The 25,983-nt window shown below is 48.8% G+C and overlaps 1 protein-coding gene across 3 annotated transcripts in view; it reads left to right on the plus strand.

The window, feature by feature from the left end:
• The window catches only part of SIDT1 (SID1 transmembrane family member 1), a 78,305-nt gene that overhangs the window by 20,094 nt on the left and 32,228 nt on the right, over positions 1-25,983 (plus strand). For all 3 annotated transcript variants that reach the window (XM_090057521.1, XM_090057515.1, XM_090057508.1), the window contains exons 2-6: positions 15,137-15,258; positions 18,510-18,680; positions 20,704-20,749; positions 23,984-24,085; positions 25,385-25,468. In XM_090057521.1, the coding sequence (XP_089913647.1) occupies positions 18,619-18,680; positions 20,704-20,749; positions 23,984-24,085; positions 25,385-25,468 (294 nt within the window). In that variant the 5' untranslated portion in view covers positions 15,137-15,258; positions 18,510-18,618. The remainder of the gene's footprint in view (positions 1-15,136; positions 15,259-18,509; positions 18,681-20,703; positions 20,750-23,983; positions 24,086-25,384; positions 25,469-25,983) is intronic.

A 25,983-nucleotide genomic window follows, 5' to 3' on the forward strand; every position in this document is an offset into this window, starting at 1 on the left:
ATCTCAACAAGAAGCAAAGGGGGCAAGAGTGCCTGAAAGCCTCCCTGGCTCACCAAGGGCATTTGGGAATGCCTGCTTGCCAAAAAAGTGGCGTACACCCAGTGGAAGGGGGGTGCTATCTCCAAAGAGGAGTATACCTCCTCTACTCGGGCCTGTAGGGGGGGCTGTCAGGAAAGCTGAGGTGGACATAGATCTAGGACTAGCGTCCAAAATCAAGGATAATAAAAAGTCCTTTTTCAAATATATAGGGAGGATGAAGAAGGCACTGGGTAATGTGGGGCCCCTGCAAAGTACGCTGGGCAATCTGGTGGTTGCGCCAAAGGAGAAAGCGGAACTCTTTAACCAATTCTTCTCCTCCATTTTCTTGTGTAGGGACCGGGACTTCCCCGCTGTGATGCCAGATGGACTTGAGGGGAACGCCTCCAGACCTCAGGTTGGGGAGGACTGGGTTAGAGACCTTCTGGAGGGGCTGGACGTGTTCAAATCAGTGGGTCCAGATGCTCTCCACCCCAGGGTGTTGAGGGAGCTAGCAGGGGTTATCGCAGGGCCCTTGGCACAGCTTTACGAGCGCTCATGGTACTCGGGCCAGGTGCCAGATAATGGGAAGATAGCTAACGTGGTCCCCATCTTCAAAAAAGGGAAGAGAGAGGACCTGGGCAACTATAGGCCCGTCAGTCTTACCTCAATCCTAGGGAAACTCTTTGAGAAGATCCTCAAGGAACACGTCTGTGACGGGCCAGCTTCAGGGATGATGCTCAAGGGCAACCAGCACGGTTTCATTAGGGGCAGGTCATGTCAGACGAACCTGATTGCGTTTATGATCAGGTCACAAAGGCAATGGATGCAGGTGTCGCCGTGGACATAGTCTTTCTAGACTTCAGCAAGGCCTTTGACACCGTCTCCCACCCCATCCTCATTAAAAAACTAGGTGACTGTGGCATTGATGCCTACACAGTCAGATGGATTGCAGATTGGCTGAAGGGTCGTACTCAGAGGGTGGTGGTGGACAGGTCATATTCGACCTGGGGGGAAGTGGGCAGTGGAGTCCCCCAGAGCTCAGTCCTTGGGCCTGCGCTGTTCAGTTTCTTCATCAACGATTTGGACAACGGGGTGAAAAGCAATCTGTTTAAATTCGCCGATGTTACCAAAATTTGGGGTGAGGTGAACACGCTAGTGGGGAAGGAAAGATTGCAGCAAGATCTGGATAGATTACAGGAGTGGGCTAACATAAACAGGATGCATTTCAATACTGACAAGTGTAGGGTGCTGCACTTAGGCAGTAGAAACCAGCAACACACTTATAGAATGGGAAACTCCCTTCTTGAGAGCACGGAGGCAGAAAGGGATCTTGGAGTCATTATTGACTCCAAGATGAACATGGGCCGACAATGCGAGGTCACGGTGGCAGGGCTAACTGGACCTTGTCGTGCATCCACAGGTGAATCTGAAGTAGAGCCAGGGAGGTGATCCTCCCCCTCTGCGCGATGCTGGTCAGGCCACAGCTGGAGTACTGCATCCAGTTCTGTGCGCCCCACTTCAGGAGGGATGTAGATAACACTGAAAGGATCCAGAGGAGGGCCACCCGCATGATCCGGGGACAACAGGGCAGACACTACAATGAAAGACTGTGGGACCTAAACCTGTTCAGCCTTCACAAGAAGGCTGAGGGGGGACCTGGTGACTGTCTATAAACTCACTAGGGGCGACCAGAAGGGTTTGGGGGAGTCACTGTTTCCCCTAGCGCCCCCCAGCATAACAAGGAATAGTGGCCACAAGTTGTTGGAGAGTAGGTTTAGATTAGACATCCGCAAGAACTACTTCACAGTTAGGGTGGCTAGGAGCTGGAACCAACTTCCAAGGGAAGTGGTGCTGGCTCCTACCCTGGGGGTCTTTAAGAAGAGGCTTGATGCCTACCTGGCTGGACTCATTTGAGTCCAGTTTTTCTCCCGCCCAGATGGGGGGTTGGACTTGAAGATCTACAAGGTCCCTTCCGACCCTATTTCTATGATTCTGTGAAATCAAATCCACCCTAGATATGAGTGAACTAAGAATGTTGAAGTGACCTGGAAGTTTTAACAAGGTTGTAAGTTGGTGATAGAAGGATGACTCCTGCCTGGAGACAATCTCAGGCTTTCGGTTTCCAATTCTGTTACAAATGCCTTCCATCAGCACAGCACTTCCTTTGAGGCTAAAGTACTGCCCTAGCCACTTCCAGAATTTATTGGGCAAAACGGTAGGATTTTAGTGTCACTGGCGTTGTTTACACCAGTCTCTGCTGCCATAAACCCACAGTAAATCCAATTTCCTGCACCCAGATATGTCTCAATCCTAACTTTTTCAACCTGCCTCCAGAGATACGAGAGTGTTTGGGTCCATGCTAACCTTGTGATTACTGGGTGTAGCCCCTGGGCCTCGAACAGTCATTCCTGGGCGGCTTTTGCTCGCGTGGTTGGTGTCAAATGCCTTTACGGGTTTGTGTTCTCGCCTGAGCCAATGTTTTCCGTTCGAGTCTTCAACCCCGTGCTCATCTGCCACGACTTGTTGGACCTCAGTGTGTGGGGTTGTTCTTCGGGTGTGCTCGTTGGCCCGTGGCTTGCCCAGCTGTTACTCACAGGGCTCTATCATACCTACATCCTGGCCTCATGCCTCCTGTGGAATGGTGTCTGTCTAACGGCCTCCTCCTCCTGGGGTGGGGCACCCACAACTGGAGCCTCATGCTCATATCCCTAGGCCCACCTAGCCGTCACCCTTCCCTCAAGGGAATACCCTAGAGACAGGACCAAAACCTCTGATGCTCCTTCTCGGCCTCACTACTCGGGTACCCGCTCCCCTCCTGTATACCTGTAGCCTGGGAAAACAACCAAAAAATGCCTCAACAAAATCATTGGGCAACCTGCCCCTCCGGCTTCCCCTTCTACTCTTCCTGGGTCTCTAAGGGGGATGGGTTGTCTTCTCCCTCCCTGTCGCCTCAGCATCTGCTCTCCTGCCTGCTCAGTGACCCATCCTGGTCCGACGGCTATATCCCCCTGACTTCAACCCCTCTGGGGCTTTCCTGGGGTCCTCTTCTCCCTGGCAGGACTTCCTCGGTGCTCCGTCATCCCCGCACTCCCACCTGTGGTCTGCTCCGTCTCCCTGGGTCGCTCTGGTAATGTCCCCGGACAGTGGTCCGGACGTTCCCTCGCCATCCCATGTGAGTCGATGTCGAGGTGCTCCGCCTCGTTCTGCCTGTGCTCGCCCCAGCTGGCCCTGACCCCTGGGTCCCATGGGGAGCGGCTTCTCTGCTGCCGGCATTGGCAGTTGTCCTACCTGACCCTCTTTCATCTCTGGAGCGTGTGCTGCCACTTCTATTCTTGCTGGCCGGCGTTTGACGCTGACGTCACCGGCCGGCCCCAGTTGGATAAACAGGCGGCTGACGAGCCGCGCAGGCTCTTCCTTCTGTCCATCATGCACTGTGCTCCGGGCTGCGGTGAGTATCCCTCGTTATGTTGTTTCCTGGGACACTGGGTTATGGTTTACAATGAAACTTGACAGCGTCTAGTTCTTTTTTCCTTTGTAATGCCTTCAGCTGTTTGAGGTCTCTTTCAGTACTGCTGAGAACAGGGGTCAGCAATATACAGCCCATGGACGAGACCCATTGAATCCAGCCTGCAGAGCTGGAGGTCTTTGCCTGCACCCCTGCTACCACCACTTCTCCTAGCTCTCCCCACTCTCCCAGATTTGGTCATCTGTGTATCCAGCACAGGCAGAGGAGGTGTCAGAGCTGGGCAGCTTCTAGCTGTGTCCGTGTTGGGAATTTGGGATGTGGGTGGAAGCAGAGAGAAGCAGAAACAGCACAGATGCAGTTTGCAACTCCCCAACCCACGTGAAGTCCCCCATTAGCTGGAAGCTGTTCCCCCATGTAGCCAGGGAATGAGGGGACTGGGAGAAGTGGCTGTGTTGTGGCACAGCTCTCAGGTGACTGCCTTAGCAGAGGTGCAGGGAAATTCCCCCATCACTGACCTGCTGCTAAAGCCACCTGGCCTAGGTTGACCAGAGTTAGGTGGCTTTGGCCTGTGGCTTAAAGGTTGCCAACCAGTGGTTGGCAACCTATAGAACATGGCCAGTCAGTTTAACTGACCTTTTCTATTATTTCAGTATCACTTCTTATCTTTCCCAGTGTGGAAGAGGCCACTCATGCAATTTATGTGAACTGCTGTGATTTTTTAAAAAAAATCTAGATTAGAACAGTGAGGTGGAAATGTGGTCCCAGCAACAGTGATCTGACTTAAAGTAACACTCCTGCAGAATGCATGCCCAATTTGAACTTGGGAATCTCCAGTTCTCTCCCTTCAGCTGTTTCACTGGCTGTATACACAGGTTATAGGTGCCAGTGTTGCAATGGTATTCCTAGCTCAGTACACTTGTCTGTCAGTGTACTTGTCAGATGTGGTCAGGCTAAACAGGGCAAGGAGAGAGAAAGAGAAGAGGAACCCAGATCGATTAGATCACATTTACAGCTGACATCAGATCAAACTGCTAATAGAGCCTCCCAGAGCTGCCATTCTAGGATGTGGCTGCTTTCCTTGGTTTGGTTCCCTTCCCAGCCTGGCTAGGAACCATGCATTCCAGTCCAAGACCCTGCCCTGCATTGGAAGGGCCTGCTGACAGTGCCTGATCTATGACCTGGGTGTCAAGGGTATGAATGACACCCTCCATGTGGTTTTATAGCCTTTTTAGCCAAAGTTCAGGTAAGTCATTTTTTACTTGTCACCACAACCCTGTTTTCCAGAACACTAGAATGATTAAAAAATTCTGTCCAACACCAGTAAATAAAGTACAAGGTGGTTGCGTCACTTGCTGCAAGCAGCTTGCGAGCTTTTCTATCACGGGAATGATAATGCTGGGTCTGAGCAAAGGTGCAAAATTGCCAGTTGTTTGAAAATGGATGCTTAAAGTCAGTCTCCTAAATCCGCAGTTTGGCTCAAGTGTTGGAAGTCTTGGCCTCTCCTGTTTCTCTGCTTCCAGTAGAGATGCCTCCATGCTGTTTTGGATAAGGAAACCAAGACACCATGCTCAGACTAATTCAGCTGGTCCTTGCTGTCCCCCAGCATGTCTGCCCATCCTTCAGTGATGTGTCTAATCCATCACAGCCATCGGCTTTGTCACTTGTCATTCCTCCTTTATGCTTGCCAGATCCAGGAAGGCAGGAACCCCTGACATGTGAGCAACTTTGAGGCCAGCAGAACTGGTTGTAGTTTCTGGCCAGGCATAAATAGGAGTGGCCATTTTTGTTTTCCCCTGGTAACCTTTGGTTACCCAAGTGCTGTACAAATTTCACATGCTGTAGACTTACTATTCCTTCTTTCTCCAGAGTGCCTCAGTGTGTAAGAACCTGCAGGCTGAAACACAAGATGTACTGGTGATGATTTGGAGGATGACATTAGGAAGTTCCATGTGCTTGGAGAATTTTGCAATAGGTCTGAGGACACCACATGGCTGCAAGCAGCAGCACAGAGCCTGCTGCTCTTCTAATAAAGATCCAAGTTCCTGCAAACCAAATGGAGTCCCTTTTATTACTGTACTGAGTTCTGTGCGTCCTCTCCTTTCTCGTGTCCTTGTGACAAAATATTTAGCAGAATTCACAGATTCGTTGAATCTGACAGGCCATGCTGTGACCACTTCTGCTGTGACTTTGAAGAGTGTCAACCCTGTACCTTAACACCTGCATCACCCTAGCCCGTGTTCTGTGTGAGAAACACGGTGGCAACTTGTGAGAACCATAGTGAAGATCATGTGATTTAAAACATCACTTGCACAGCAAAGAGAACTGTTAGCTTGGAAAGACTTGGACCCATGCACAGTTGGATTTCCAATCAAAGAATCTGGTAGCAGTGTGGAAGGAGTGAAGGGAAGAGATGATTTTATACTACAGCAATCCCAAGAGAAATAAAGCCACAATAAATGCAATAGGAAAGGGCACTGAATTTTTTGATAAAGATGAGGTCTTCTCAGTGACTTTATCCGAACGTGTGCACTACAGAAGAAACCTACTAAAAAATCATCTGGTACATCTGTAGCTATGTTGGTAGAGCAGCAATCAGGTTTCAGTTTCGCTGTGGAGCCATGTCAAGTATCAGGCTGTGCTTCCTCCCTCCTGTCTCTTCTGCTGTTGCAGTGGTATCAGGCCCATGGCTTGCACTACTTGGCTACCATGCCTACCACTGGATAGCACTCTTCAGTGTTGACCCTAATGAGTTTCAGGTGGTATTGTTTTTATTTTTTATTGATAATCTGCATTTATCTACTGATTATATAGTTGTTTTACTGTATGATCAGTATCTGCTGTCATTTCTCCAAGCTGATATTACTGCTGGGTAGTTTTGCTTAGGAACAGTTTTTTCCTTGTGCTTCTCTTGTGCACTGTCTACAGTGCACGTACTGGGGAAGGAGTGGGTTGTCTGTCCCCTCCAGTCTGCCCTCTGTGCTGCCTCACATTCAGGGTAGAGCATGGACCAGGCTCCCTTTGTGTTCTCTGTAGGGGACAACATTGGGTTGTGCACCTTGCACAGAGGAAGACATTTCGTTTATTTGTTTGTTTGATATTTGGGCTTTTTAAGTATAAACCACTGCCAAGCCTCCTAGAAATTGCACAAAACAAGCAACCCAGGGCTGGACCCAATGGTCTTGTGAAGTCCCTTACAGCCCTAATGCCTATGAATCTATGAATAAAACACTTCTGGTGCTCAGAGACCATGGGCCTTTTGCAGTGAAGAGTGAATGTGCATCTTGCATTTGTTTAACTGTGCTTGTTAATTCCATGGCTGCTTATTTGTTTTTCAGATAATACCCTGAGACTGATGTATAGCATAGTATTGTGTTCCTACCTGTATATGGGGGGCAGTTTGTGAAGGTAGCTTAATTTGAAAGGTGTGCTGCTCATCCTCCTTAAATGACTCGCAGTGGAGGAAATACGGCATTGTTCTGGTGGAAAACCTTGAGCATTGGCAGGGGTTTAGAATTAAAGTGCAATATTGGCCCCAATGATTCTTTTTCCCAAACACGTTGTAACTGAGGCTATGGACACACATTACCTGTTTAGCACAAAGAGCATCTGGGTAACACTATGGAAGATGAGCATCAGCACATTCAGGCCATCTGTAGCACCATGACAGTGGCACACCCATCAAAAAAAATTCCTCTTTCAAAGAAGCACTCTGTATCATGGTTTTGTAGTGTCATGTATAACACGGACAGTTGCATGCAGCACTACAGAGTCTCTTGGACCCCCTCAGCATCCCACAATCCTGTGCCTCTCCCTACTTTCTCTTCAAGGGAGAAGGAAGGATACTGGATTGGTTCTCTGACAGTCCATTCAGACCCAGTGTTATGGAGCCCTGCTTGGGGTCTGTTGCCGCCACTGCAGCCACAGAGACACTGGCAGCAGCTGATCATCTTGTGGTGGAAGCAGTGGGAACAGCTGCTACCATTACTGCACAAGTAATAGCTGGTGTATGTGCAGCAGTGGCTGCTTCCAGCTGTTGCCACTGCCTTTAAGGTGACTTTGTAGCATTCCAGTCAGGGGCTGTGCATGTGTGCACACCCCTATAGAGTTTTCTTTTTTGTAGCATTATAAATGAACACGTGTCTGTATCCTAATTCATACAAATAAGTTCTTTTGTACTTTGAAATACCCCCACAGCTATTGTTGTCAGTTTTTCCATTTTCAATTAACTTACATTGTTCAACAAGAAATATATAGAAAATTCTTCACATCTATTGTATGCCAGTGAAAGTATAGCACTGCAGCTTTCATAGAGAAAGTAATATTTTAAAGGAGTGCTTTCCAATATGGGGAGTAAATGATATTTGAACTGTAAAACCGACAAAGGGGGTGATACTTGAAAACATACTGCCACATAAGAAGCACCAAACAAGACATTTCTCTGAAGACTCCAAGCATGGGTTTTCTCTGTGGAACAGTGTCTTAAATACTAGCATATAAAAAGACAAGTGTCTAAGTAGAAAGCAAGAAATCTCCCCAGGGCACAAGGCTCATTTCTCTTGTGTGTCCAAACCCTGCTTGATGCATGATGGAGTGTACTGATTCCAGGTTGGCCCAGAGGTAGCACTTGCTTAGATCAACCCAGCAGCTGTTCTAACAGGTCACTGGATGGAGTTCTGCTTTGTTCCCTTTCTCCCACATTATGTCCCAAATGTTGGGTACTCTGGCATGTACTCCACTGGCCTTCTGTGCCCAGGATCTGGGCCTTGTGTACCTAGTGACACAAACAGTTTATCATGAGAAATTGATCCAGGGCATCTGAGGTGCCAGGAAAATGTAGCAAAATGATTGCAGAATAAATATAAAGGGTCAAGTCCTGAGAAGTACAGAGTGTATGAGTCTGAGTGAAATTTTCCGGTGCTCAGCTGTTCATAGAATAATAATAACCATCTGAGTTTTTATAGGAATACAAATACACTTACAGCTAATGTTAACTTGGTGATTTAGTATAAGATAACAAGCATTCATTTCTGCCCTTGAGTGCCAGGTTCACATAGCAACCAACTGTAGGAAAGTTTTATGGGTTCCTTCTGACACTTAACTAAAGTTTACCCAGGTATAGATTACGGCAGTGCAGTCCAGTGTTAGCAGTGTGCTATTGCAGGACCCTGGCTCCAAGGACTTGTTTCAGGGTTAAGTGCTACTGTACGCTGGCATTTTTGATTGGAAGGGCTGGACTATGCATTCTCCTGGCATAAGTTTCCATTCACTGAATTGGTTATGTGGGCCTACTGAGATAGGGACAAGGGCTGCCACAATTGCACTCAAGTTGGAACTTCTTTTTTTTTTATTTAAGGAAAAATTTTCATGTCCCAGGTCAAATTAGCCAGATCAGGGCCAAATCTGTTTGAATGATCCAGAAACCGTACGTGGCCCTGCTACCGGCAAGTATTCTTCACCCCAGCCTGGGGCTTCAGATGCTTTCAAATCCTTTGGCAGGCATCCTACATGTAAACCCAAGCCTGGAGGCTTGAGGGTCGTATGCCTCTAGGTTTCGCTTGCCCTCTCCGGAGCAAGCTAGGGAGGAGTCTTCTATTTCCATAAAGTCGCCACGTAGTTGAGATCCTCCCACTAGAAGCTGGCCAGTGGGAAGCTAACTATGAGGCTTTCATAGGGAGCCCTGTCTGCAAGCAGACAAGGGTGCATCCTCCGCTACACAGTGTCATTTTAATTGCATTACCTTGGTCAGGGTATTTTCCCCTGCCACCATCATAGTCATGGTACTCAAGTTGGAACAAGTCCAGACAGGTGTATACAGCTCTCCATATACACATTGACATGTGGGTTTACTGCACCCCCTCTGAATCCAAACCCACATGTGCTTTGTTTTAAATCCCTGAAGCAAGTAAAAAAATCTCTCTTCCCTTCCCCTCCATGTTCAGCAGCACCTCCTATCCACCCCACCCCCCTCTAACACTTCTGTAGTCCTTGGGGACCATGAGGCTCCAGAGCTGCTCCTGCCCTGCTCAGCTGGGGACAGCAGCAACTGCTGCAGTGAGCAGGGGTCTCCTGCTTCCTGCCTGGTTCCCTTGCCTGCGAGCAGGCTCAGGGAGTGGAAATCGACCCATCTGAGACCTGTTCCCTAGGCACCCCATCTGGAGAGGGGTGCAGGAGTGTCTCTGGAGCCTCACCTCCCCCCACCTGGCAGCTCTCAGGTCAGCCAGGGAACACAGGGATAGTGACAGGAGGGGGAAAGGATGTACTTCTGAGCAAAGAGGGGAAGGGAGGAGGACAGGGGGTGGGAGTCGGGGGAGAAGGTGATTGTTATCTGATTGGAGGACTTAAAGAAAAAAGTCCTTGCCTGATGTTTCTGCAGGGTGGTCTGCCCACCCCAGTGGGGGGAGAGGGCACAGAGCATGGGGGTGGATCCACCCCTGCAGTTGCAATCTGTCTTCCTGCATCCCCACCTTAATAAAATCCTGGATCTGCCCCTGCCAACACAAGCTCCCTGGGCAGCCTGTCTGATCTTGAGGGGCCACTTTCATGTGTTTAAAGAGAAGTCTGCAGCTGTGCCCTTCCTATCCTTCTGTTTCCCTCCTGAGATTCCTAGTGAGAGGTATGGGAATAGGGTAGGAGGTCTCTTTGCTGTTCCCAGCTTGGGCCCAGGCTGTGCTGCAGAGATACCTGGAGAGGTCAGCTGGCAGGTGTGAAAGATTGCAGCCCCTAGCAACTATATTAGCAAGTCCCCTCACTGCCCCCCAGTGTGGATGCAGCTCTGCTTGCAGAAGAGGCTTTCTGTTATCTGAGGAGTATAGGCTACAATGGCAGAACCTCCTCCCTTTCGCGCATGCACTACGTCTGCAGTAGAGGGTCCTGCTGACTTAGCAGGAGCATCAGGGGCTCTGCATTGTAGTTGAATCCTTGGCTTGCATTTTACATGCTTGTATGATCACTTTTCCCTAATGTAACAGCTGCAGGGTGGACTTGTTGCAGTACCTGTCTCTGATCTGTTTACAAGCCAGTGTTGGATAGGAAGGAGCAGGTGGAACCGGGGAAATCCAGCTGGAAAGAAGGGTGAATGCATTAAACTCCAGTTGCAAAACTCATTATCCTAGGGAAGCCAGACCTGCTCTGTGTTCACATGATCAGTGAATTAATGAATGCTGCTCTGGCTCCCTCTCCAGATTTGGGTAGGCAGCCTCTGGCTGGGATTGCACAGGGGAGGGGTTCTTCGTTGCCAGCAGTGCTAGAAAATTGATTCTTTTATTTTTAATGGCAATTTACTTTTTGCAGAAGCTGCCAGATCCAGTCTCCAGAAGAGTTCTGGTCTGGTACCCTTGTGTAGACTAATTCCCTTGCTCCTTTGGGAGTGTGCAAACGTGCATATGTGTGTGTTCATGTGCATTTGTGCATAGAGATGCATGCTGTAAAAATGAAAAAGCTGTAAGAGGGGTTTTGCTGAAGCTTCTGGGATCCAGTTTGTGCTGTCCTTTTGAGACAAAAGACTCAGATGGATGGGCTTGCATTAAAATCCCTCTCTCACCTGGAAGGCAATAAAGTATTCCTTGTTGCCTTGGTGATGGGAGGAAGCAGGCATTTGTTATGGGCATATCTGGCCTCTAGAGCAGACTGTTTCTTGCAGGTTTTCTGGGCTCACTGCTGCTCACTGCAGACTGCAGCTTTCTTTCATTTATGGCTTATCTTGTTGCTCAAAATTTCATAGTTTCATAGTTAGTAGGGTCGGAAGGGACCTGAGCAGATCATCGAGTCCGATCCCCTGCCATGGCAGGAAAGAGTACTGGGGTCAAACAACCCCAGCGAGGTGTTCATCTAGCCTCCTCTTAAAGACCCTCAGGGTGGGAGCCTGCACCACTTCCCTTGGAAGTTGGTTCCAGATCCTAGCCGCCCTGATAGTGAAGTAGCGCCTCCTGATGTCTAGCTTGAATCTATCCCCTGCCAGCTTGTTATTTCTAGTTACTCCTGGTGGCACTTGGGGGAACAGGGACTCCCCCAGTGCCTGCTGGTTCCCTCTGACAACCAGATTTCCTAGCATGTCTTGCAGGGCCTCCACGTTACCGAGTACTTTCTTTTTTCCCCCTATGTATTTAAAAAAGGACTTGTTGTTGTCCTTGATTCAGAAAGCTAGTCCCAGTTCCATCTCTGCCTTGGCCTTCCTGACCACCCCCCTGCATCTCCAAGCAACCACAGTATAGACCTCCCTGGTGATGGCCCCTCCCTTCCATTGGGTGTGTGCCTCCCTTTTTGCTAGGAGACATTCCTGGATGCTTTTGGTGAGCCATGGGGGCTTTTGTGCCCCCCTGCTCCCTTTGATCCATGTTGGGATTACCTCCCTTTGGGCTTGGAGGATCGTCTCTTTAAGGAGCGACCACTCTTCTTGGACACCTGGCTCCCCCCCCCCCCGGGACCTCAGTGCTTCCCCGACTATTCTCTTTACCTCACTGAAGTCCGCCCTCCTGAAATCTAGGGCTGCTGCCTTGCTGCAGGCCTTTGCCACCTCGCGCTGGATGGTGAATTCCAGCAGGCGATGATCTCTGTTGCCCAGGTGGTCGAGTACCCACAGCCCCCTCACCGGGTCATCACCCATGGCCAGTACCAGGTCCAACAAGGCGTCTCCCATGGTGGGGCTGTGCACCTCCTGGGTTAGATGGAGGTCCTGCATTTGGGCTAGGAACCTATGTGAGCAGTCAGACCTGGCAGACTGCTCTTCCCAGCAGATGTCCGGGAAGTTCAGGTCACCCATGATGACCATGTCCTTTGACCTAACTACCTCCGTGAGCTGACTTAAGAATACCTGGTCTAGCTCTTCCCCTTGGTTGGGACGTCTATAGTAGACCCCCACCGTTAAGTCTCTTTCCCCTCGACTGCCTTGTATTCTAACCCAGAGCACTTCTGTGTTCCCCTCCTCTGTTAATTGATACTTTCTGGCCATAAGGTGCTGGAAGGGACAGTGTCTTCTGCAGAGGGTGGTTTCTGTGTCACCTAGGGGGACAGCTTCATAGTTGATCAGGACCTGGCAGGCAGATAAGCTGCCTCCCTTTATTTTTCCTTTGCTCTAGGACAGTGAGTCCTAACCATTTTAGACTCAAGGTACCTCTTGCTAGATTTATGGCACCCCTTGGAAAATGCCAGCTTTTAGCTTTCACTTGGTTTTTGACTATGGAAAAATAATAGAGCAATTCTTCTGTTGCAGAGAACTTGGAGAGACCACTCCAGGTCTGAATGGTTTTAACATGATGAATTCCTGTTTGAAATCTCTGAGTTTATGTTGGGAAACATATTTGCACACCTAACAGTGCTGACAGTGTGTGGTGCCCTGCAGCATCCGTAACAGGATCTCAAAGCACATCCCAGGGTGCTGCAGGACCATGGTGGAGAATCAGTGCTGTAGGATCTTGGTAACTTCCTACTGCACAGATAGATAAACCAAAACCCTGCAGTCTTTTCTCTGATCCTGAGGAAGCAACCCAGGCTCTATGCTTCTTCCCAGCACCATAGGCTTCCCTCTTCCTCCTCCTCCTCCTCCTCTTACCTTCTGTTCCCAGAACTTTTAAATATCTTTGTGGCTACACCTTAATTCCCTTGTGAGTTCCAGCTGCTGCTAGCCTTCCAGCCAGGCAGACTCTTAACTGCTGACTACCTGCAGCTGGGTCTAGGCTGAGCTGAAGACCCAACACCTTACGGCTCGGTATGCTTGCTTCTCAAAGCAGAGTTTGAATCCAAAGCCTTCTGTAAGGGTTTGGCTGGGACATGGGTGTCCAGGCCTGTGGGTAGGCCACTGGGAGCAACTAGGGGGTCAGCAAGGCGGGAGTGCAGATTATCAGAGTGTCAAGATGGGGTCTAGGCTGGAGGCGCTGAAAACATGGGGACCAAGTTCCAGGAGGGCTGAGAGGCAAAATCCAAGATGTATAGTCCAAGAAGTGAGCCAAGATCAGAAACCAGGGGTCAGAGCCAGTGCCTCATTCCAGGGGAGATGCAAGTCAGAGTCCATAAAAGCCAAAGCCAAGTCGGGGGCCAGGAGAATCACAAGGAGCGGTGAATGTGAGGTTTGCCAGAACAGACTGAAACTGTCATGGTGTGCCTGCAGCCTGAGACTGCAGGTGTGCTCAAAAGGTATAAGCAGTGATTTCAGCAGCTCCATCTGGTGCAAAACTAGGGCAGTCTCATTAGCCAGGCATCGGGGGCAGGTGTGATGGGTCAAATGCTTGGCCCAACTGGGCACATGTGATCAATGATTGGAGGAGACCTTGTTGCCTTCCAGAGGAATCCAAAGGAGCTCTTCTACCCAGCAACAGAAGCAGCCCCTTGTCTTTGGTTGTCAAGCCACTAGAGAGAATGCCTTGCCCTCGCTCAGTAGGCTACACTACTACTCCATTTAAAATATGTGCTTGTCTCAAGTGTCCCAAAATATGTGCTTGTCCCAAGTAGGAAGTGTCATACATGCCATTTCAGCAGGTGCAGTGAATACACACAAAAGAGGTATTATTAATACCAAAAGAGATATTATTTCACAAAGTTGTTTGTGATACAGCCAGGATGAGAACTCTGGGCCCTCTCTGTGGCAGAATCAACCCGTATCTACACCGCAGCTCATTAAACTTGGATTAAACTTGTGTGCTTGGCAGTGCTATGTGAAACCCTCCTGCCTTTTCAAAGCTCAAGATGCACAGCTGCAGTGACCCAGAAGGCAGTTGTGTGTGAAGGTATCCCACGACAGTGAAAGAGCCCAGGGCTATCAGCAAGCAGGAAAAAGATGGCCCTGTGTTTAAGGCAATGAGCCGGGACCCTGGAGAATTGGATGACATCCTCATGTCTGTGCTACAGGTTTCTATGGAGTGCCAGACAAGCATCATTAAACCAGACCGTTTGGGTAGAGCCTATTCCCTTCATAAAGAGAAACACCCTCTATTCCCTCCTCAGGTCATCTGTCTGAATAGGGAAGGTCTCATGCTCCATGGGTCACTCCCATCTCTACCACAGCCTCCCTCCTGGTGAATCTTCTGCAGGTATCCTTGCCTTGGCTTCCTCAGGCCCAGGTTATTTTTCTGTCCTGGATGCGTGTGCCCCCAATTTTGATTTGTTTAGGGTTCAAGGGGCAGTTTGGGCTGGTTGGGGACTGAGTAGTTCCCTCGGCTTGTATTAGGTAATCTCAGTTGCAGCTGTACCCCATCTGGGGCAGGGTTGATGCTGCATTCGGGGTGCTGGGTGGAGGGAGAGAGGATGTGAAGTGTTTGGAGATGGTGCAGGTCTGGGATCCAGTCCTACACTTGGTCTGATACTTTAAAATCACAAATAGTGGTTGGGTTCCAGCCAGTGTAGAGCAAATGGCTTGCAACCAGCTGCTCCCTTGTGTCTGCCTCACCCACCGACTAAATCCTGTACTCCTTGGATAAGGGGCTGCCACGCGGCACAGTGGGGTCTTGATTCTGGACTTGAGCTTCCTGGGTGCTGTGAATAATGTCTGGATCTGGGGTCTGACTCAGGTTTGTTTCTGTGACAAACTCTATCTCTTGCCTGGTCTCTTCCTCTAGTATCTTCACCAGAACAAGGGAGTGAAGAGCTCCCAACAGACATAGGGCCTGTCTCTGAAGTGCCTTCCACTAACTCCTGCTGATAAGTCTCCCTCTTTCTCCCCAGGTGGATGCCGTGCGGGTGTATGTGAAGAGTGACTCTGAGGACCTGCAGTACCCTGTCCTCTTTGTAGTTCGCCAGCAGAAGGGAGTGCTCTCATGGCAGGTCCCACTGATTTTTCGAGGCCTGTAAGTGACAGAGCTTCTCTTTCCAGTTTGTTCCTTTTTTTCCTCCAGAAAAAATATTTCCCTGGGAGCTAAAACAATCTTAGGTTAAGTCTTGGGGTATTAGGTTTGATGAGGGTTGTGGTTTTTGGCTTTTAGGTTTCCTATGAACTCAAGGTTGGAGGCATTAGGTAAAATGGTGCAAGGTTTTTCCCACCACCATTTTGCTAAAAGGTGAGTTGCACAGGTGTACTTAACCCAGCAGAGCTTTTTCAAAGCCTCTGTGCAGAGCATGCCTGGTGTTCATCCTGTTGGTAATCCTGGCAGTTTGCTTTGTTCTGGCCTCCTCGTGCCTGTCCTCACCTCTTCTGGCTCATCGGAGATCTCTTGCCCTTTGGTTTATCCAGCACTGTGCAAAATACAAGATGCAGAGAATATGCAAGGGAGACATTTCTTACAGCCATCAAGCTCTGTTGTTGTATTATTGGGCACCTTGGTCTGCTAGCTGAATGCACCACAGCAATTTTACATCTACAGGAAGAATGGGTAGATAATACTTGGGTCTTCCAAGCATTTTCCTGTATCTTGTTTAATAAGCCAGGGACCAGAGTAGCTTGGGTTCCCCAGAATAGCAGGTGGTATAGTTGTGGGGCAGAAAGTTCTGCTTTTAATTTTTGCAAATAGCGATAAATTCCCGAGTATCCTAAAATAGGGACGTTTTTCTTGTCATCCATCGCTCATGATAAACCTGGCTTTCTGACCCACCAAAGCCTGAAGATCTAACTATTGATAAACCCTGAAAGATTTGGTAAAGGTGGGGGTTGGTCACAGGATTGGCAGGGGGGCCTCATGACTCACTCCAGGGCAACAGTGAAAACATGATGTGATCTGCACATTGCACCTCCAGGTCACTCTGCTGAATAGTGATGCCCAACTCCCCCACCACAGCCACATCTGAGAACCTCCCTGTCACAGAGCTTCTGTCTCACCCATGAGTCATAGTTGAAGGGAAAATTTCCAAGTGATCACCCTTATTCCTCAGTGCTGCAGGGTGGTTTATTCTGCTGCAGGGGTGGGTAAAATGCAGCCCGTGGGCCGGATGCGGCCTGCCAGGCCATTCTATCTGGCCCATGGGACCCCTAAAAAATTTAGAAAATTAATATTTATCTGCCCCTGGCTGCCTGACATGCGGCCCTCGGTGGCTTGCCAAAACTCGGTAAGCGGCCTTCTGCCCAAAATAATTGCCTGCCCCTGTTCTACTGGCTGTGGTGCTGCAGAGTCCAGCTGTGCCTGGCATAGGTGTCTAGCCCTCTCCCTCCCTGCAGGATGGCTGGGCAAGGACTGTGCGTGAGGCTGCAGACCTTTTTCTGTTGGACTGCTGAGCCAGAAAAATCAGGGTAGGGGGATTCATTTTGATCTGAAGGGAATTAAATGTTTGCATCTTGCTGGAATGAGAAACAAACAAGGAAACAAACTTTTGTGCTGAACAGGATGCTTGCTCTGACTTAAAATCAAATGCTTGGTACTAGTAGAGAAGGGAAGGGGCCTGAAGGCTCAATTACCAAACCCCCCAGGCCAGGAAGAGGTCATAGAGCTCCCCCTTCCATCCCATAACCTAGCCATGGGGCATCTACTTGGATTATGGGCTGGGGAGGTTGAGTTTAGATCTACACTCTGCAGGATTGGAACGACCTCTTAGGAGGGTATCCTCATCACCAGGTGGTGGGTGTCTGTGGGCCACTCCTGGTGTTAAGATTCTGGGCGTCTGTGGACCACTTTTGGATAAGATTCTGGTCTATTGACTAGTAAGAGAGAAAGACAGGAAGATGAAGGCTGATGGTGAGGATGCTGACCTAAGTGTTGGGGGACCTGGGCATCAGCCTCTGTTCCCATGAACTTTGGCTATTTATACAAAGCAGAAGATTGGAGAGGCTGAGACCTCCCTGCCTTCTGCCACTCTCCAGGAAGAAGGGAAAGAAGGAGTTTGAATCCTGTGAGGCAGAGGAAGGAGTTAGAGAAGGGAAAGAAGGAGTTTGAATCCTGTGAGGCAGAGGAAGGAGTTAGACCCAAGTCCATCACACCCTGGTTGACAGTCCTGACTGGTGGCCTGTTGGGTGGAAGGAAGAGTAAGTCACTCGTAGTCCCAACCCAGGAATTAGTTTTTTCAGGTGAAAACATTCTGTGAATGGTTTTGAGGTGACCAAAACCATGTATTTTGGCAAGTTTATTATTTCCCAGCTCTTCATTGGACCCAAGTGCAGGGCTGATGGTTAGGGAGTAGGAAACGGAGAACTAGCCTGAATTTTACGCCTTGACTCTTGAGTGACTGTAAACTCCCATTGCCTGGGTACGAAGTGACCATTCTGTGGGCTCTCTGATGTAACTGAATGGCAGTCTACCCCTGGGCAGGAGGAGCACAGCAGTGCCCTGTGCCTCCACGATTTGGAACTGGACTGATCTACAGGACAGGGTTTGAGACCAAGTGTTGCATTATTTTTTGCCTACAGCAAGAAATAGCCATGCTTTGGGCTTTTCCTCTTTGTCCTCATCCACCTGAGTTGTTTGTGCCTATGGCTAAAAAAATACAAAAGCAAACATCATACAATATGTTGATCTAGGGTGTTTCAGGAATAGCTTTATACTAAGGAGTCTGCATGTTAATGGAAGTCAGTTTAGACTGATGTGCTACCAACCAAGGACTTCTCTCCCTTGTCTATGAGCTCCATGGCTAGAACTAGGGGGTGGGTGATGTTGGGGTCTGCAGGCTCCCAAGTCCAAGTCCTGCTCAGTATAGCATTCATGACTGTATTGCCCATTGTTGTAGATTCATGGATGGTGAAGGTAGTGGACAGGCCACCTAAGGGGCTGAGGATATCTGATTAAAGTTTCCTTCCCTGGGTCTGGATTCTTCTATCGGGCAAGTAGAGCGCAGCTTCACCTCTGTGCAGGAGATTTTGTCCAGTGCTGCTTTTCCTTCTCTCCCTCTTTCCCTTTCCTTCTGTGAACAACAGAAGGGTTAGATTGGGGTGCGGGGAGGAGAGGGAGAAATGGTAGGGGCTCCTATCCACTCTGCATATTAGAATCTCCTCCTCCTGTGAATCAGTGTGTTGTCAAGCATGGGGTTCATGTTCTGTGTACTAGTCTGGACCCTGGATTCTCAGTCTCGGACTCCAGCTGTATGGGGAAAGGTGCCCCATTTGAGATGTAAAGGAGAAGAGCTTGTTTCTGGCTTTTACCTAGTGGCTGTTGACTCTCTCTTTTTTTGGCTGATCCAGTTACCAGAGGACCTACAACTACCAGGAGGTGAGTCGGACCCTCTGCCCAACAGAGCCCACACCGGACACTGGCCCTTTGGAGCAGGTCATCTTTGTTGATGTGGCTTCCATGGCCCCGTCTCCTATCAAGTATGAGCTGCTGGTCACCAGGCTCAAGAACTTCCAGCTCATGTAAGTAGTGTGAGAGAGGTGGTTGTGTGATGCAGGCTGTCCAGGGACTGGACAGCTCCCAGTCATACACCGATGCACACAGGTCCAGTGCCTGGTGTTGCGCTTTGCCCAGCCTAGAAGATGAAACAGGGCTCTATGACCCTCTACAGACATGTCCCTTGCTGCTTTGCTGGGCAGTACAAAAGAGAAAGGCCCATCGCAGCATAGCTTAGTGTGACTCACAGCTGCATGGCATTTCAGACTCTTTACTAAAGCCATGTTCTCAAGGGAGGGGGGATCCTTTCAAGGGAGGGAGGCACTGTACCTCAGGGAGCTGTCACCTGGATCATGACGCCTGAGCTGCCATCCTCTGGTCACATTCAGATACATAGTGCCAGGTGAGGATAGAGAAATGCATCCCTCAGAAGGGAAGTGCAGTCTTCCTTGTGGTGATGGCAGGGCTGGCACTGGGAGCCACCCCACTGTATTGTTGCTGTGGACTAGGAAGAATTGGACCGACCATTTCCGCTTATCTTCAAGAAACCCCCAAGTAAGCTCCTCTTCTTGCATCTGTCCTGAGGACCATAAGTGGATCTTTTTACTTCACCAGCCAGTGAGGCAGGCTCCCTGGGGCATGGTAGCCCCTTCACTGGGCAGCCTTTAACAGGAACAAGCTCCTTGTCTGTTTTTTGTGCACCTCTCAACTAAGGGCAACAAAGGGCTGCTACACCAGGGCAGGCCACTGGTCCTCCTGGCCCAGCATCCAAGCTCCAGCACTGGCCACCTTTCATTCTGAGTAAGGTGAAACCTACCTATGAAGCACCTAGAATGCAATACAGTGCTTCTTGGGTGGCTGTAAAGGGTGGGCAGGGGACGCCCACCCTGACAGCTGCTTTAAGCAGCTCAGGCTTTGAGGCATGATGTCTGCTTCCCTCTGCTGGAGCCTGATCATAATGTTCTTTACTCCTTTTTTCTGATCTTGTCACCTCTGGCTCAGTGTCCTCTGGAGAGTGCTATGCTGTATTTCTTCTTAGGTTTCAATTTGGATTGGCTGTTGTGATGCTTGAGGATGGGGGTTGGGTAGAGCTTGCCATGAGGACTGTGCTTGCCTGCTGTTCCTCCATAGATATGTAGGGCCAGATTGCTTGCCGTGGTCTATGCACAGAGGGGATTTGCTTCCCATATGGAACAATTGGGTCAACTCCTTCTGCAACAGGGGCGCCTGTACCTTTCCACACACACAGATTTTTGTTGGCATGGGGGGTGTGTGACATGGGGCAGCCAGGATGGTCTAAATGGGAAAAATGCCTATTGCTCTCTTTAGCACCCATGGGGACAGCTAGAAGTGATGTCAGCTTTTTGTTGAGTCAGACTGTCTGTAGCTTTTCCACCCTGGGAACCTGTGAAACAATAGACCTGATGGGGTTGTGCTGTCTGGGTGTTGACAGGGAGCCACAGGGGACTCAGACGTGACACTGGGAGGCAGTGTGCATGATCTTGTGCCCCATGGCTTTAGGAGATCTGTGGAGTTGTGGACCTTGGCCCTTCCTGTCCTCTGCAGTGGGGCTAGCAGAAAAGGGCTCTGGCTACACTGCACAGGAAGAAGAGGACAATCCTGTTGGCTTCATAAGAGTAGTTGGATCCCCTGTAGATTTGTGTCCTGGAGTTGCCAACTTCTGAGAAGCTTTTGGTGAGACGGTTCTCTCTGCTTGAGCTTCCAGGGCTAGGTGTTTGAGAGATCTCGTAGAGTGAGCCTCTGTGCCCTGCCCTGTGCTCCCCTCTAGCTGACCACATTTTGCCCTGTGTGTGCACACTCACTTCTACCCCTGTCTGATGGTTTTGACTCTCTCCCATTGTTTAAATCCCATAGAATGACTAAAAAGGAGGAGTGGCCCATCCTAGAAACACACATACACCCCACTGGTCTGGTTGCTTGAAATGTTCCCAAAGGCAGCGCTACAGGACTGTTGAATTGGTGATTGTGCCGGCCTTGCTTCTATGAGTGTTAGGGAGCCTTCACCTTACCTATTTTTCTCCTTTCCAGGACAGACAAAGCCTTCAACTTCACTGCCAGCCCTTCTCAGCCGCAGGTAAGCAGGAGTCTTTCATGCTGTCTCCTACATTGGTCTTTTCACCAGCAAATGAGTACAGATGTGATCCTAGCAGAAAAGAGGGCAAAAACCTCTGTGAGCAAGTCTGTTTCCCTTTCAGGATGAAGAGCTTTCCCCTGTTTTTGGCATCTTTGTGGGCCGAGAAAGAGGTACTAATGCAAAGCCTCTGCTTCTCACAGAGTGTCTTTGGCACCTTATAAAAGATGTTAAAAGCAGAGGCATAGCAAGGGCATCTCTGTGCCCTGAGCAGTCACAGTGCTGATGGCAGTGGTGTAGCCAGCTGCCACTGCAGTGGCAGCCTTTTTTGTGCCCTCCCCCTCTTATTTTCCAAAGGCAGTGTCCAGGCCTACCGCCCTGTGATCACCCTTACTCAGAAACTTTCCTTCAGTAGTCTGGGCAATCTGTTAGGAGTGGCAAGTGCCTATGTCCGAATTGCTGATTCTCTGAACCAGCATCGAATCTTCAGATTAGGATTTGGCCAAATCGAATTGGGGACAGTGATCCGAATCAATTAATCGAATCACTGTCCCTGATTCAGGCTGAATCCAAATTGAATAGGGCCCGCTTTGCACACCCCTACTTTATAGCTAAGCATTACTCCATTTCATCTCTTTTTGGTAGTTCTGCCCTACCTCTTAGGTCAAAGTTGTCTTTACTGCCAGGCATCCCAGTCTGCCTGATTCTGCTGTCAAGTTTCTTACATTGACATCTGTTTATGGTAGGAACACAAGGATGATGATGTTTATTGATGTTTATGATGACGTTTTTGCCTTAGGCAAAATTCATGAGAGCCAGTGGGAGCCTTTCCATTGAACTTAGAGGGGTTTAGATCAGGGTTTGATGCCATTGCAGTCTATCATCTATCACAGCGAATGATATATTAGGTTGTTGATTTTAGTTGTGGTTGGAATGGTCAGAACACAGCTTAATAATAGGAAGCCCACCCTTTTTTGGGTAAATAATGGTTGAACATTTCATTAAGCAATTCTCTTTTAATATCTAGAGCCAGAGAAAAAGAAACCAAAACGAAGAAGGAAATAAATTTGAAAACAAAAGCATTCAGTTATCTCAACTCCATTCCTGACCATCCTCTATTTTCCAGATGTTCAGAAAAAAATATAATGTATAGCAAATGAGAGAGAAGATTTCTTGGGTTAAAAGTGTGTGTGTGTGTGTGTGTGTGTTGGGGGAGGAAGGGGGTATACTTATAGGGAAAAGGTTTTAACTTTTTATTTAAAAAAAAATCAAACAATTATTTGAGTGCTGACATACAATAATCTTAACACATCTCTTTGGAAGGAAGCTCTAGAGAAGAATCTTTCATATTTAATGTTTAGGTAACACTGGTCTCAGCCCCATAAAAATGTTCTTCCTTTTCAGTGTTTTTGCTAATTTTCTCTTTGGTTTTAGAGCTCATTGTTTGAGTAAGCAGGAAGATGAATGGCTAAAAGATCTTTGCTCAGTAGAAATGCAGCAGTGCTCTGAAGATGCCAGCGCTCATGAGCGAGGACCACTGTAAAAAAATAAATAATTTTTTTAACATTTTTGAAACTCTCTGAAACAGTTGCATGCAAAAAATGAACCATTTTAACCTGGGCAGAATTGAATGAACATTACTGCCAGAGGCAGGTGACTCTGTCTGCGCTCATTTTTGAAACCCATTGTGTACTGGTGTGGGGTTGGGGGTTTTTAGTGCATCCAGAACTAGCTGAAATGCTGATGGCTGGCAGAGGGCCTGAGTAGATGTGATAATCCTGAGGACTCCCATTACCTATTCAAGTTGGTAAGAATTGTGAGCTCCTTACACCTCAGGATTGGGCCCTAGATTAAGAGAACAGGTATTTTCACTTACAGATTTTACTTTGTCCCAGATATGTGCTCTCCTAGAGGTACCCCAGACTCTTGCACAGCACAACGGCTACCTTTGCATTACATTATCTCTGTTCCAGGGACTGATATGGCCCTAGGTACAAATTAGAGCGTGCTCTAAAGGTACATCTACTCTGTGCAGTGCTGTATAGAGCTCCCTGAGTTTGGCCTGAGCATGTTTGCTTGAATACCAATGCAGTCTCAGCTCATCAGCGCACAACTCAGCTTGGGCAAATTTTCCCTGCTGAAAATGTACCTGTGAGCAGCTTCATGCGACCTTAGCTACATGGCTTCTGGTGCCCACACCAAATCATTGGGAGCTAGCTTGGGGCTCTCTCCACACTATGCAGTGCAGATGTACCTTTATTAATGGCAGTCTTGCTTGCCCACCACTAGATTACTGTTCAGCCAGTAACTGGAGCACTGAGCACTTTGGCCCCCAGCCCAGCTGCTGTATGATGCCATGCTAGGTTCTGTGCACGAGGGTGAGAACTGAGTGGTGTGTGTTAAGGTCTAGAGCTGGAATATGGTGCAGTTGTTCATTTCACAGTGAACTGTTCATGTTTGTAGCAGTGGGGGCAGAAGGAAAGATCTCTAGTGGAAAATAACAAACTTGGAGAAATTCTGGTTTGGTTCTGCCCAAAACTTAAAGTAGAACCCTCATCCTAGAGGGGAGAAGATATTTGCCTGGCTCCTGAGGTAGGAAGGAAGGCTCTTATTCCTTACAAAGGACTGTGAAGTACAGAGAGTCCCCCAGAGTCTGGCAAATTCCTTCTCTGAAGTAGGGAGCTGAGAAGCCTGAGAGCCCCAGCCCAGGTTGCATGTCTCAGGGCGTTCACTCTCCTTGCTGGATGTCCTGAAGCTGCCAGACTTCCAGGCTCCCTGGTGTAGCACTAAGATCGAAGACATTCAGAGTCCCTACTTGTGCAAGTGCTCCCAGAGCTGCTTTGATCCCTGCAGTGACCCTTGTTCCCCAACTCTGAGGGAGTTGGCCTGAACTGAAATTCATCATGTCCTTGGCCATGGGGCTGCTGGCAAGTCTCAAGCCAGGGCGCCTGAGCTCCCTGGAGCCTGTCTGATTTTTCCATGAAATATTTTGGTATGAACAGACTGGCATTTTCTCACCTACAAAGAAAAAAATCATTTCAGTCAGCTTCTAATTGTGGTAGCCAGTTTCTAATGGGTTATCACTGCCCCACCCCTTACTCTTTGGCCACATTTAAATGACTTTTTTAGGGCCAGAAAAAGGTGCTTCTCTGACTCCTGGGGCTGCTCTGAGCCCTGGAGGTGATGGGAGAGAGACCCCCCTGCCCTCTAATTCATGGGACTTTGTTCTTTTCTCAGTATTTCCTGTACAAGTTCCCTCAAGATGTGGATTCTGTCGTCATCAAAGTGGTATCGGAGACCGTCTACCCCTGCTCCGTGGTGTCTGTTCAGGATATTGTAGTAAGTTGGGGATGGGAAAAGCCTTTCAGCCTGCAACAGCAAGGGATCAGGGCATGGTAGTCTACCTACCTGGATCCCAACATGCGAGACCATGAACCCAGTCAAGAGGGAAGCCTCGAGGAGTTTGCACTGTAGAGGAACAGCCTAGGGGCAGGGGAGGGGAATGAGGGCCCTGTGGAAGGAAGGAGAAAGGCCAACATGCTGTGATCTCAGGTGGCTTTTCTGTGAAGGTTAGTTAGGAAGAAACAGTTTTCTCATCCAGCCTTGTAATAGTGAGCTATTGGGGACAATGCTCCCCTCTTTCACCTGCTGGTGAGTGAGGTCAGTGGTACTGCCTTCTATTTTACAAATAGGTAATTGGGGGCACAGAGATAACAGGACCTTCCCCAGTCACCCAGCAGGTCAGTCCTGGTACTGGGAATGGGCAGCAGAAATACGTGTTCATGTTTTCTGCTTCGACTTAACCCTTCCCTCCCCCTTCCACAGTTCTTCCTATGAAGTCCCTTCTCTTCCTCACTCTCTGTCAGTGGTTGTTGGTCCTTCCCCCTTTGTGTCATGGCTACTTCCCCTTGGCTGTCGCTTGGCAGTGAGAAGCAGCAGGCTGAGCCACCTGTTTTTCCAAGGCAGTCCTGACAGGCACTGGGAGGTTGGGGAGCAGTGAGAAAGAGAGGTAAAGGAGGCTTTGGCTGCTCTCTGAGAAATCCTGAGGGGAGCTGGAACAGCCAGAAGGAGAAGATGGAGTGGGGATCTCAATCCCTGCATGTGGCCCTGCATTTCAGGGTCCAGCTGGGGCAAACAGGTGTTTGTACAAAATGGGGAAGTGAGGAGATGTGGGGGCTGGAGCTGGGGGGGAAATAAGGAAAAATGTTGGATTGCACATAACAGATTCCTTCTACCTGTTGTCTTGCTGCAGTGCACCCTGAGCCACAGGCAGCGTAAGTGGCTTGGCTGCTTCCCCCACCTCAGGATTAGGCTGATTTAGTTTAGGACTTTGGAGGTCAGTGGAGTGCTGGTCATGGCTGAGGTGCTCAGAGCAGCTTCTCCAGGCCCTGCATGAACACTTAGTGCTGGGGCTGCTGCCCTAGTGATTACAGGCAGAGCCCTTCCACTACTCTCCATGAAGTCCTGGTGGGGTTGTGACAGGTAGTACCATGAAGCTCTTAAGAAGAATGTGGCTTCTGTTGGTTTTCTGAGTTTGGGGAAGCTTGGCCAGACTATCTGGTGGCAAAGCAAGTCTGCTTTTTCTCACGGCTCCCTACAAAATTCATTGGATTTTCTTGTTGTTTATGTCTGTTTTAGTGCCCAGTGTATGATCTGGACCACAACGTGGAGTTTAACGGTGTTTATCAGTCCATGACAAAGCAAGCAGCCATCACTATCCAGGTGAGACTCCCACCCCAGCATCCCAGTGCTCTTTTTCAATGACTCCCTCTCTGTGTGTACGCTGTGGATCTAGAATTTTGAAAAGGGGGGTGCAGATAGAGTGAGGCGCATTGTCACATATGCAATACCACATGGTTTTTCTTGAGTTAAAAAACACTAAAAGCTTTACTAATATGCTAGGTACCTAGGGTTGTGTTTTTCAGTTTAAGATTGAAACAAAAACAAATATAACTTCATTGGAATGAGTTGGGAGCAATCTGCAAGGCTGTGAAATAGAAGCTTCATTACCAGGAGCAGCTAACAGACAGCAGGATTGCAAAACACAGGATAGCTTGATTGGTGGAAAATCAAGGCCATTAAAAAGGAGGAAGGGTCATTAACACCTGTGGGTTGAAGAGTTTAGAAGGAATCAGGTAGATTGTAATGAATCATGAAGTCAAGTGATTCCCTCAGAGATGCTTGACTAGAAATGCCGCTGTCACTGCCATTGCCATTGCCAGGCAGTTGGTTTTAAA

The sequence above is a fragment of the Crocodylus siamensis genome, chromosome 1 (genome assembly GCF_052110815.1).
Source record: "Crocodylus siamensis isolate JL-2025a chromosome 1, ASM5211081v1, whole genome shotgun sequence".
NCBI lineage: Eukaryota > Metazoa > Chordata > Crocodylia > Crocodylidae > Crocodylus > Crocodylus siamensis.